The 13,871-nt window shown below is 38.3% G+C and overlaps 1 protein-coding gene across 1 annotated transcript; it reads right to left on the bottom strand.

Annotated features, from left to right (window-relative positions):
- Window positions 1-6,255: 6,255 nt before the first annotated feature.
- On the bottom strand, window positions 6,256-8,105 carry LOC104215443 (laccase-14-like). The gene is made up of 4 exons (XM_009765257.2): window positions 7,504-8,105; window positions 7,206-7,368; window positions 6,928-7,056; window positions 6,256-6,854 (listed from the first exon to the last, which is right to left on the bottom strand). Exons 2-4 carry the CDS (start codon window positions 7,255-7,257, stop codon window positions 6,256-6,258), a joined length of 780 nt encoding a protein of 259 aa, XP_009763559.1. The 5' UTR covers window positions 7,258-7,368; window positions 7,504-8,105.
- Window positions 8,106-13,871: the final 5,766 nt, after the last annotated feature.

Raw genomic sequence — 13,871 nt, forward strand, 5'->3', positions numbered from 1 at the left:
CCCCAAACCACCTCCAAAATTATACTCCATAATCCCCGGACCCTCCTCTTCCTAAACCCTAAAACAATTTCCCTCGAATACCTCTCCATCGCCTCAAATTTTAGATCCCATGTCAAAGCCCTAAAACCTCGAATCCGCCTTACCCCGGATCTTTGGCATGCAAGGATTAGAACTCTAAGTTTTCAAGTTTCAAGGGCTCGATTTAGCATGAAATTAATGTTGTTCGTTTTTTCTTGACAAAGAACATGCGATTAACATTAGTTTTGGGTAATCGGAGTAGCCAGAGTTTCTTCAAGTTAATTAGGTACTTTTTTCTCTTATTTTTCCCCCTCTGCCTACTTCTATGGTTCGTTCTTTTATGTTTCTTCCTTTTCTTTCATCATTTCTTCATGTTCCTCTGCTCCTCGGGGTCTTTTTATATTTTCTTTGTTTGTTTTCCGACTTCTCTTTTCAGTCTTTAACCTCTGTTCATCTAAATTGCTGGTTAATTAGTTGCTCCATGTGATTAGGTTAAGTTAAGTTTAGGGAAAATAATCAGGCAGTCTTGTTTTCATTGTTGTTGATTAATTGATTTTCAGCATGTTTTAGTTCAAGAGTGGGTCACAATTTGTTTAGGAGTTTGTTAATCGAAATTGGTAAATTTCAAGGCTGTCACTAAAATTCCACTGCCTCGTCTTTCTTTTGGTTTGACTGGTTTGGTCCTGTTGAGCCGGATAAGCCCATGGTTTTTGGGTCAACTTGACCCATGTTTGATTTCCTGAAGGTAAATAACAAGAGTTCAAATGGTAGTTTAGGAAAATTGGGCAGAGAAATCTTTTACAACTGATTAGGAAGCTTGCAGGAAAGTGGGGAAAGGGGCTGGTTTAACAAGCAGGCTAAAATTTGGGGTTTGAAATAAAAGAATAAAAAATCAGGGAAGGTGTAAATGGTAAAGCTTAAAATCAATTTTTTCCCCTAAAATTTGTCTATAAAAGGGAAATTTCCTGCATTCGTTAGGCAGAGATTAGAATACTAAGAAAAAACTTAGAAACGGCTGAGCTTTTAGACTCTGAAAATACTGAAAATTGCTTGCATTTTGTGGTTGAAACTTGCTAGGTTTTGCTCCTTGATTTCCATTGTTAGTCAGAGTTTTTGAAAACTCAAAAGAACTGTGTTCATCTGGGTTCAAAATGGCGTAAAAGCTGAGTGTTGGTTGTGCTGTTGTTGCTGATATACTTTTGCTGTTTTCTTCCTAACCTCAGGCCTATTTTCTTGTTGTTTTGTTGCTGTAACCAGGTACTCCCTAGACATCATTGACATGCAAAATGAAAGAATCTGCAGCTATGTGATTAAGCTGGAAATCCATGACATATGTTGCTTATCAAATGCTATCTCTATGTTTTTAAGTCCATTCAATTCTGTAATAAGTTTAATTTTGCTTCATGTGTTTGTTTGTTCATTTCTGTTGTTAGCTTGAATTTTGTTTGTAAGTTTTTTTCCCCTAAAATTTGTCTATAAAAGGGAAATTTCCTGCATTCGTTAGGCAGAGATTAGAATACTAAGAAAAAACTTAGAAACGGCTGAGCTTTTAGACTCTGAAAATACTGAAAATTGCTTGCATTTTGTGGTTGAAACTTGCTAGGTTTTGCTCCTTGATTTCCATTGTTAGTCAGAGTTTTTGAAAACTCAAAAGAACTGTGTTCATCTGGGTTCAAAATGGCGTAAAAGCTGAGTGTTGGTTGTGCTGTTGTTGCTGATATACTTTTGCTGTTTTCTTCCTAACCTCAGGCCTATTTTCTTGTTGTTTTGTTGCTGTAACCAGGTACTCCCTAGACATCATTGACATGCAAAATGAAAGAATCTGCAGCTATGTGATTAAGCTGGAAATCCATGACATATGTTGCTTATCAAATGCTATCTCTATGTTTTTAAGTCCATTCAATTCTGTAATAAGTTTAATTTTGCTTCATGTGTTTGTTTGTTCATTTCTGTTGTTAGCTTGAATTTTGTTTGTAAGTTTTTTTCCCCTAAAATTTGTCTATAAAAGGGAAATTTCCTGCATTCGTTAGGCAGAGATTAGAATACTAAGAAAAAACTTAGAAATAGCTGAGCTTTTAGACTCTGAAAATACTGAAAATTGCTTGCATTTTGTGGTTGAAACTTGCTAGTTTTTGCTCCTTGATTTCCATTGTTAGTCAGAGTTTTTGAAAACTCAAAAGAACTGTGTTCATCTGGGTTCAAAATGGCGTAAAAGTTGAGTGTTGGTTGTGCTGTTGTTGCTGATATACTTTTGCTGTTTTCTTCCTAACCTCAGGCCTATTTTCTTGTTGTTTTGTTGTTGTAACCAGGTACTCCCTAGACATCATTGACATGCAAAATGAAAGAATTTGCAGCTATGTGATTAAGCTGGAAATCCATGACATATGTTGCTTATCAAATGCTATCTCTATGTTTTTAAGTCCATTCAATTCTGTAATAAGTTTAATTTTGCTTCATGTGTTTGTTTGTTCATTTATGTTGTTAGCTTGAATTTTGTTTGTAAGTTTGGATAAGTGCTTTAATTCAGCCTGTTGTTTTGTAAATTGATTGGAGTATTGTTTAGATATGTGGACTGTTGGATCTATTCAAGTTTGTAGAAATCAGTATAGTATTTGGAAATTTTACTTGAATTGTTAAGTTGTATGTATGAGTTTGAATGGTAACCCATAGTTAGACTTTAATATCATCTAAATTCAGAATCATACATGGTTGATTCATAGTTAGTATATAATTGATACTTTACATGTGTAAGCTTTATGATATTTTTTTTAAAAAAGAGGAAGAATCATGTTCTTGCTGTCTCCATTAAATGTAGATTACATGACTTAGGCAACCATGTATTTCATGCCCAAAAGGAAAATGGTTGTGTTTCAGTAGTTTTACGGACTGAAGAGGTTTTTTTTCTTAGGAGTTGCTGGGCTTGGCACAGGCCCAAGACAGTTAGCCTGTGGCCTTATGGTGTCGCTCTGTTGTGGACTCGATTCGGGGCCTAATTCTCTGCATTCTTGTATTTTTTGTATGTTTTCTGGTTCAATAATAAAGGATTTTGATAGAAAGTTCAATTCAAAAAATGTTAATTCAATCTCTGATTTCATTGAGCTTGTGATTGATTTGTGTAACACGATTTTGAATAGCTTTTTCTTGAAATTCTGGGAGCTGGGGCAACGCTGGCCCAACCGATGAGATGAATCAATCGTTTGGGCTGCTCTTTACCTGCTCATTCTCGTGGGTTAAGTGTCAACCCAAGTTCCTAATGCTTGCCTTTAATTGCCTTGTTATTCATGTAACAATTTGTCCCATGCAAATATGAATGTTCTTTAGGTTTAATTAAGTGCCTAATAGATTGAGGTGTGCCATTTTTAACTATACCACCCATGGCCCTCATGAAACTAAATTAAGAAATCATTTTAAGAGAAGTAATTTGAGGCGCGCCATGCCAAATAAATCCCCTAAGTCCATGTCTCTCACAAAACTAGTTAGCTTTCTATAGAAAATTTGAGGTGTGCCATTTTCATGAAGTAACCCATGGCCCTCATATAATTAATACTAACTCTTTAAAAATCGAGGTGTGCCATCAATTGAATTTTCCATGGCCCTGGCAAACTTTTTGTTGTTAATCTGAACCTTCATAGTTGCTTTAGGCGTGTTCTTTAAATCGACTTTCCTTTAATTGCTAAATTCGGCTGTACATTTCATGTGACCCAATTTTAATTCTTAACAATGTTAAATAGAACGTGTCGCGAACCGCGAGTGTATTTCATGTGGCGTGGTTCAAGGCATGTTCTAAATAACGTTGAATCTTCCTAAAAGCGTTTTAAAATAATTAAAAGCGGTTAATAAGCTAAAATGCACAATAGTTTAAAACATGTAATAAGTCGGATAATAGGCCAATTTTAATAGTTTAAGCGACCGTGCTAGAACCACGGAACCCGGGAATGCCTAACACCTTCTCCCGGGTTAACGGAATTCCTTACTTAGAATTTCTGGTCCGCAGACTTTAAAATAAAATTTGAATTTCCTCGATTTGGGATTTTAAAATAAACCGGTGACTTGGGACACAAAATAAACTATTTCAAGTGGAGACTCTGATAAATAAATAATCCCATTTCGAATAATGTCACTTAAATTGGAAAAACTCCCTTATACCCTCGGGGTGTAAAAAAAGGAGGTGTGACATTTATAAAGTAGTTTCTCTTCTTGTGGAGCGGGCCGAACGCCTCGGTAGCAGATAAATGCATCTATGGTTCGTGTCGTTCGATCCTTGGCAGTGCACAATTTATATGTATGTATGTATGTTGGATCGGGCCGTACGACCTTGGCATAATTCGTGCGTAAATATTCTTGGAGCCCAATTATAATTGATACTGTTTCATTAGCTTGAGAGGTTAATTCGTTAAATAATAGAAATTAATTTGGGAATTACTATTAGTGAACAAATTGTTCATTTATTTATTTTTTATTGAGTTTTCAGCTATATTTACATAATTCATGCTTAATTATACTTTATTGTTAACCCATAGTAAGTGTCGAAGTCGGTCCCTCGTCACTACTTCTTCGAGGTTAGACTAGATACTTACTGGGTACGCGTTGATTTACGTACTCATGCTACACTTGCTGCACATTTTGTGCAGGTACATATATGTCTAGTGGTCTTGTGAGCGCAGAGGCGTGGCTATTGCGGGGACTTATGGTGAGCTACATTCCATGTATGAATCCGCAGCATACAGAGTCCCCATAAGAGTTATTTACATTTCCTGTCTAATTTGTGTTCTAGACAGGTGTTGTACGTTATCATATTTCCTAGTTGATGCTCATGCACTTGTGACACCAGGTTTTGGGGGTGGGGTGCTTACGGGTTGTCCATCATTGTTGTTTGTGAAAATATTATTATTTGTCCTGAAAATTTTATTTCTTACTATTTAATTAATGAAAATTATGATTTCAAAATACTAAAATAAGTAATTAAGTTAATAATTCATTGTTGGTTTGCTTGACAGCGGTGCTAGGCGCTACCATGACTTTTAGTGGATTTTGAGTCGTGACAATCTTAACGGGTTGAAATGGGCTTAGCCCGGAATAACCCATCAATAAAATTCTTTTATGCCCAACCCATTATTTGCTGGGCTGGTTGGACGAGTTATTTGGCTTTGGGCTCAAAATGTCACCCCTAATAATGCGACGATCCAACTAGTTTGAATATGAAGGAGAATTTTTGGGCCTAAGTAGAGGTCCAAGTCGACAATTATACCAAAAAAATTACAGAAGTATAACCCATTTTGGGGTGGTCTTGTTCCCCGGGCAAAACTTTAAAGTAAAAAATTTAAAGTATTATCCATAGGGTAAGCAAGAGACAATACTTAGGGGTCGTTTGGTAGGAGGTATTAGAAAAAATAATGCAAACATTAGCTCTATGTATTATTAATATCTTATTTGGTACATTTTTTCAACCTGTGTATAACAAGTATTAGTTATACATCATACTTGGTATTATCCTATGTATAAGTAATGCATAGAAAACCATGACATTAGTAATACCAAGGCTATTAATGGATGCATTAGTGTGGTTAAAGACATAATTGTCCTTAAAGTTCCTTAAAGCGAGAGAATATGGAGGACATTTTTGTAAACAACTATTTTTGTAAACAGCTATTTTTCTTAAAAATTATGCAATGCATTATAATTTTAATACACCACACCAAACAGTAGATAAGAAATAATATCTCCATAACTAATGCTTATATTACTAACTCATGTATTGCTAATCCATGCATCATTAATACACATTATTTTGCATTATTCTTATACACCCTATCAAACGACCCCTAATAAAGTTTAAAGTTCTAAGACCGTCCACTTCTTAGGCTATTTGTGTACTTCATTCTACTTGGTCCAATTGATCAATGGTTACATATAAGTCCCGACAAAATAATACTTAGTGGAAAAATTCCAGCTATATGCAGTATCTTTGACCTTTTCCTTGCTCTTTCACTATTCCTTCCTTCCTAACGGGTCCCACTCTGAATTCTAACTGAATTATACTCTGGAAATTCAAATCTATAACTTCAGCTATGAATTATTGTCAATGCTTTGCTTACACGCTGCTCATAGATGTGCACTTGTAACTAACTCCCTCTAACAAACTTTAATTTCTAACAAATTAACACTTCCACTAATTAACTTCATCCGAACAAGTAAAAGCTCTTTTCTATAATCCAATCTAAATAAAGTTAAATTTACTTAAGCCAAACAATTGAATTTAAAAGAGAATTTAATTAGCTTGATGTATAATTTAAGTTTGTAATTGACTTCTTTCGCAGCTTGGGGAGTGACAACTGCGGTTACTACGCATCTATGACGCCTGTACCAAACAGCTAAGGATGCAAAGGTTGCTAAACCCAAAATTAAAAATATAATGGCTAAGTACAACTTAGACGTGGAGCTGATTTTGTGGTGAATCAAAGAACTATCATAGTTAGCATTTGGAAGAAAAGGTAGAAAAGGAGGTGAAGATGGTACATAATTTCCCCTGTATTCTAAAATGGCGGTAGTAGTTGTTGTATTATCATACGTCTGCCAGATAAAGCCGCTGACATATTCTCTGGCAGCCATGTAATAATGATCTGGCCGCTGGTTCGCCTCCAAAATGCAGTGGAGCGATTGTTGTAAACTTAACTCGACGTAGTCACTTGTAAATGGAATTTTTATAGGGCGCCCATCCATTGCAACTACTGTTAGATTGTGCATCGCGATCCCAAAGACGAGAGTTTTGCCCACTGCTGCATTCACAATTCTCAGGAGATACGTCTTTCCTGTCTCCACTGCTATCTTGAAAGTTCCTATATATGTCCATATAAGGGAAACAGAGGTTAAAGAATTATACAACAAATTAGCAGTCGGGTTAATTCATACCATTATTAGAGCAAGGGTAAAAATCTCCAGGCTGACTGTTTATAGTGAAAGCATCAGAATGCATGATATTGCTGCTTGATGCGATATATTCAATTATAACTTCCTTGAGATCCTTCTTCCACCATTCACCTGTGTAAATCAAACAAATAAATCAAAGTACCTAAAATGATGGGAATATCAGCATTTACTGGGAAATTAATGCATATATCTAAAATGATGGGAATATCAGCATGAGGCTTGGGAAAAGGATAAGAAATTCCAGGCATGGGATATAGTACAATTGCACCATGAACTGTGGCGCTTTGTCAGATATTCATGGCATGCCACCATAGTGTCCCTTGGTCAGATATTGTGATGTTTAGGCGTACTTTAGTCCCTGGTTGGATTAACCATATTAATTGTCTTTCATGCCTCGTCAAGTATCTTCCCTCGCGCCTGCAACTTCATTTTAATTAAGTTGGAACAACAAAAGAAGAAATATTGAATCAGAAGATATAGTAATCTGTATGAGTAGTATATATAATGTGCCAAGACAAACAAAAAATAAGACAAAAGAAGTGTGATAGTATGATATACCAGAAGATTGTAAGGTTGTCATTTCCTTTGTTTTCGACATCCATAACCAGGGTTTCTCCTGCGTGAGCATATATCGTGGGGGCCGGAAATTTTCTATTCACGGTGAGAATATTCTTTGTTTCGCAGAGCCTCGTGAAAGAAGCTTCCTCAACCTGCCAAGTATGCATGCAAGAGCCATTTAGTCATTTAGTTAGTAGTACTACACAACACGGAAATTTTTTTTGAGGAAAAGATCATTGTATACTTGCAACGAAATGTGAAATATTCTGAGCTGAAGCTAACTGATCATGAAGAATAATGCCGGCGGTCACAAGACTCAAAACCATGAATACGCAATAGTACTGGCCCTTCCTAACTACAGTTCGCATCGTTTTCATAATGATTAATTTGCTGCCTTTTGCTTCAAACTGAATACTAAATGTGGCACAAGAGAAAAGTACGATTCAAAAAGATAGACTGGTCGATCGATGAGGAAAAAAATTTTGAAATAACAAATACAGAAGAGAGCCCATTTCTCTTGGTGAATTTTAAATCATGTCAAATTTTGATGAATCGAGGAGAAGGTATCTCTGATAAAATCTGGTATCAAAATGTTCATCTCAGTGAATATAATATATAAGCTGAGGAAATAAAAACAAACAAAATGTGATCCCTGTATATATTTAGACTAATTAAGACGTACACAAGAATTAATTACATAGATTTTCCTTGTTATAACCTTACGTACCCCGTCAGCTGCAAAAGGATTCCGGGAAACCATCCTAATCTGCATATATCTGAAACTGTCACTTTCAACGCTAAAAATTTTTATAGAAAAATCGAATGCGATTGATTTCACATTGGAGTAATAGTAGCTGCTATATTAACCATAAAAAGAAGAGAAACTTGTAAGAATTACAGTAAGAAATTTCCCATTCATACGACATTATCAGAATCACATTGATAAGGAGGTAAAAGAGAACTAGATAATTAAATTAAAGGCAGAAAAGCCTAATAAAAACTTCTACGGCTCCCGCTTTGTTATTCCGTTCCGATACTCTAAAAAGTTTTATTTAGACACTCATAATTTTTAAAATATATTACTTTAAACCCCTATTACAGTTGACCAAGTATATGTGACATATATTGGGTAAAATACGTGATTGCACGCTGTAACTTTGATGATTCCAATTAAAAAATAACAAAAATAAAAAAAAATTCTTACACAAAAATTCCACCTCCACCGAGGTCTTCCCCCCTCCCCACTTTTCATTCTTTCTTATCCACCCCCCTCGCCCCCACCCGCCAAGGATTTAGGGCAAATAGCTGACGAGATCTACACCAACGGCGATGAGAACTCGTAGCGTCACCGGCCGATTTACAACGGCGAGCAGCTGGATATTGAGTTGTACGCCGCCTTATACAGTGGCCGAACAAAAATTATACGGCTTCTATTCATAGCTGATCGTTGTGGCAATGCTTCAATGCAATTGGAGGCTTTGAGAATGGCCTATGATGAGATTAAGAAAGGGGAGAACACGCAACTGTTCGGTGAGGTTGTACAGAAGGAGAAGCTTGAGAACGAACTCAACCCTTATAGGGTATCTTCAGCCATGGAAATGGACCACTCTTTTTGTCACTATTTCGATCTTTGAGTATCTTCAAAATGGACCTAATATACCCAAACTTTACTTTCTTGATTTGGGTATTTGGTTTTGAAGTCTGTTGTTTTTGAAATTTTATTGCAGTTTCAAGTAGCAAAGTAGCAGTTCTTCCGTTTGGGTATTTGGTAAATTGTTACGTTTGGGGACCGTCATGACAAAGTGACACAAGTATATGTGCCATTTAGGCTATTCTGTATACATTAAAAGCACTAAATTTTCCCTACAGATGACATTAGTACAATCCAGGGGGCATATCCAGCTCTTTAGTACCGTGTTCATCTGAACCCGGATACTTTTGACGTAGAACATAAATTTATGTGTAAAAATTTACTAAAATTATAACAAATAATTGATATGAACTCATAACTTTAACAATATAATGGGCTTAACGCTAAAATTCTTAAAAGTTTGTATACGACCAAAATTAGGGAGTTCGACTTTGGGGCTACTATGCTGCTCCACGCCCAACCTCGAGAAGCACGAAGCAGAACGTGAGGAATGACCCCGAGGTGTGTCTCTCAAGGGAGAACATCGAAGGCCCACTATGGTTGATCTCGGGGCAGTGCAATCGACGATCGTCATGGAAAGGCGGGGAAGCTCCTAAATATACGTGCTTAGAGCTTACTAGGTCTGCAAGAATAGTACAAGTCTGTACCAAGTCATTATACAGCTGCACTAATCGCATTTCCTCATTAATATCAGACATGTACTATGTTGGGATTCCCCCTCCTATATAAAGAGGACTCTTGTCATCTTGTAAAGGGATTCGATTTATTAAACAACATATTGAATACAATACAACATTCTCTGCCCTCTTCTTAAACAATTCTTCCCCACATTTATTGCTTATTCTTTCATTATTCATTCATTATTCATTATTGTTCTTCATTTATTGCTCATTATTAACTGCAAGAGGCCACATTTGAGGCCCTCATTATCATTGATTCTTCATCAATTGTTCGTTGCTACTAGCCCCGTCTAGACCTCGAGGCCCAGCCTTATGACCCTATTGGTTTGCATTTCTTATTTTCTTTGCTCACGCTTAGCATCTATTGTCTAACAACTAGTGTTAAGATAAATCACGTATTTTTAGAACCACAAAATCAAATATAATTGTAGGTACTATTTGCAAGGTAAACAGTTTAGCGCCCACCGTGGGGCTAAAAATAATAGTGATTGTTTTGGTGCTGGTTTTCTGATAACACACGTTACTCTTCACACTTTTTCTTGTCAAAAATTCTTTGATTTCAGGCTTAATCATGTCTATCACACAAAATGCACCTCTCCACGACAGTGAAGAACTTAGAGAAAATAGCGGCATAGGGCTGGGGTACCACCTATAAATCCTGAGGGAGTAACAAACGTGGAGCCAGTTGATATCAGCTCCCACAACATTCTAAACACGGAAGCAGGTGCAGACCCTGTAAGGAACGAACGCAGGGAAAACTAGGCTGGAGGCCAAGAAGCACGAGGAGTGGAAGAAGGAGGAGTCATCCTCCAAATCATTTTTGAAATGTTGCAAGCACAACAGATGGCTATTGCTCAGCTGCAAAGTAAACAAAAAACCCCAAGCACAGTGGCACCAGAAACTGATCCTCGAGTCGAGCAGATACCGGAGAGATCGAGCAATAACGGGTCAGCAACAGACCCCGATATTATGAATATGCTCAAGGATCTCACCAAAAGAATTGAATCAGGAGAAAAGAAAATAGAAGAAAACGATAAAAGAGTAGAGACTTATAACTCAAGGGTCGATTAGATCCCCGGGGCACCCCCGATTCTGAAGGGTATAGATTCAAAGAAGTTCGCGCAGAGGCCATTCCCATCAAGTGCGGCTCCGAAGCCCATCCCGAAGAAATTCAGAATGCCCGATGTCCTAAAGTATAACGGGACCACGGACCCCAATGAGCACGTTACCGCTTATACTTGTGCTGTAAAAGGTAATGATTGAAGGATGACAAAATCGAGTCCGTCTTATTGAAGAAATTTGGAGAAACACTGTCAAAGGGGGCTATGATGTGGTATCATAACCTACCCCCAAATTCAATTGATACATTCGCCATGTTGGCAGACTCTTTTGTGAGGGCACACGCTGGTGCCATCAAAGTCGCCACCAGGAAGTCCGATGTCTTCAAAATCAAACAAAGAGAGAACGAGATGCTAAGAGAATTCGTATCTCACTTCCAGATGAAGCGAATGGAATTACCACCAGTCTCCGATGACTGGGCAGTACAGGCCTTCACTCAAGGCTTGAATGAGCAAAGCTCGGTAGCTTCAAAGCAGTTAAAACAAAATTTGATCGAATATCCCGCCGCAACCTGGGCGGATATGGACAACATGTATCAATCGAAGATCAGGGTCGAAGACTACCAATTGGGAGCCCCCTCGGGCTCAGTATATCCTAACAGGATCTTAGCGAAGGAACAAAGGTTTACATAAAGAGAGTCAAGATCAGACAAGGGAAGATACCAGCCGTATGTAGAAGATCGAAGAAATGCACCAAGGCGTAATATACCTCGAGGTGATCGAAGAACAGATAGAGGTCTTAGTTCCCGGGGACTCATGAGTAAAGCCAGTTTCGATAGACACATTGGGCCAGTAGAGGCGCCCCGCCTATCTGAGTACAATTTCAAAGTCGATGTCTCGGATATTGTATTGTCCATAGGTAAAATCAAAGATACCAGGTGGCCAAAACCCATACTATCAGAATCTTCAAAGAGGAACCCTAACGTGATGTGCAAATATCACGGCACTCACAGTCACAAGACCAAGGATTGTAGACAACTTCGAGAAGAGGTAGCCCGACTGATCAGCGAAGGGCACCTTCGAGAATTCCTCAACGATCGAGCTAAAAACCAATTTCGTGAAAGAGAGGCGAACAGAAAAAACGAACTAGAAGAACCACAACACGTCATCCACATGATTGTTGGAGGGGTCGACGCCCCGCAGGAACCTGTTTTCGAACAGACAAAAATATCCATCACCAGGGAAAAGCGAACTCGGAGATACATACCAGATGACGCTCTCACGTTCCACGAAGAGGACATTGAGATCTTGTCTCAGCTTCATAATAAGGCACTGGTAATTTCTTTTCTTTTGAAAAAAATTCAGATTAAACGTGTGCTCGTGGATCTAGGTAGCTCGACCAACATAATCAGGTCAAGAGTGGTGGAGCAGCTCAGACTGCTGGACCAGATCGCACCCGCCTCTCGAGTCCTCAATAAATTCAACATGGCGAGCGAGACAACAAAAGGGAAAATCATCCTCCCGATCAACATAGCCGGAAAAATCTAAGAGACCAAGTTTCATGTCATCGAAGGTGACATGAGATACAATATCTTACTTCGAAGGTCGTGGATACATAGTATGAAGGCAGTACCCTCAACCCTTTATCAAATGATAAAGTTTCCAACCAAGGATGGAGTAAAAGCAGTGTACGAGGAGCAACACACATCAAGATAAATGTTCGTGGCGCACGACGCAACGCCGACATCTATGCCCTCTATGTCGAAGAGACCAAAAGACAAGCAAACAGACAAATAGCAACCACAACCTATGTACTCGGTTCCACCCGAATGAGTAAATAAAGGTCTGTGCCGCGTCCTCGGAGCAAGCAATAAAAAACGGATTGAAACGCTATCAATGCTAAGGTACAAGCTTCTCCCTTTTCATTTATGTTTTGTACTAACTTATTACAGGTGTCCGATTGAGAGGAATCGAAGAACCCTCTAGCTCGAAGACCTTGGGTTTTAAAGCATGCATTGCACTTTTTTTTCCTTAGACCAGATTTTATCCTAAACGGGTTTTACCGGCGAGGTTTTTAACGAGGCAACACCCATATGCTACCTAAGGAGAAACCATCAAGTATTCAAGGCTTCCCTTCGATCAACCTCAAATACTGGGGGGCATCACCCTGGGAGGCCGCCTCTTCGAAAGAACTCAAATTATGCCAAGGAGGACCCGGATAGAAAAATGATGTATTGGGCCAAACGGTCGAATAAATCGTGTTCATGTAGAATAATTGGGTCTGCGAAGGCAAAAAAACATGTACGCATACATCAAATAATTGAGGAAGCCACTTTGCTTATCAAAACACTCGAAGAAATTCAATTCTTTCACAAAAAACGGCTCAAGGGCCAAAATTCCTCGAACACTCAGGGACTGTCATCAACAATCAGCTCATCGAACCATCGAAAACTCAAATTTGTAAGACCTCAATCAGGCAACTTCGAGCTCGTAAGCCCTCAGTGAGGCAACACCAAATCTATAAGACCTCATCGAGGCATGCCAAAACTTGTAAGACCTTAAAAAGGCATAACCCTAATATTAAGACCAAGGCTATATATCGAACTTGTAAGACCCCTATAGAGGCATACCTTCGATATAGACGCCGAGGTCATCTCACCTGAGGACTATCGACTACGGTCGTATCAAAAGGCTCCGGCCAAATTAACGTGGCTCGGAGACATCCGACTTCCGCCATGAAACTAAAGGTCTTCAAATACTTCGAAAATACTTTGAAAAGATCCGGTTAATCAGGCTACCCCCAGCATAAGCAAAGGAGATTCGATCATACCAGCTCCAAACAATGACAAGGCTTCGAGACAATCAACCTTCAACAAAAGGCTTTGAAAAATCAGCCTTCAAGAGAACCTCCCGAGGTACTCATTTATCGTTGCATATCGATTCATAATCGAGGTTCTTATTTGAGCCATCGAAGAGTTG

The sequence above is a fragment of the Nicotiana sylvestris genome, chromosome 4 (assembly GCF_000393655.2).
Source record: "Nicotiana sylvestris chromosome 4, ASM39365v2, whole genome shotgun sequence".
Lineage (NCBI taxonomy): Eukaryota > Viridiplantae > Streptophyta > Magnoliopsida > Solanales > Solanaceae > Nicotiana > Nicotiana sylvestris.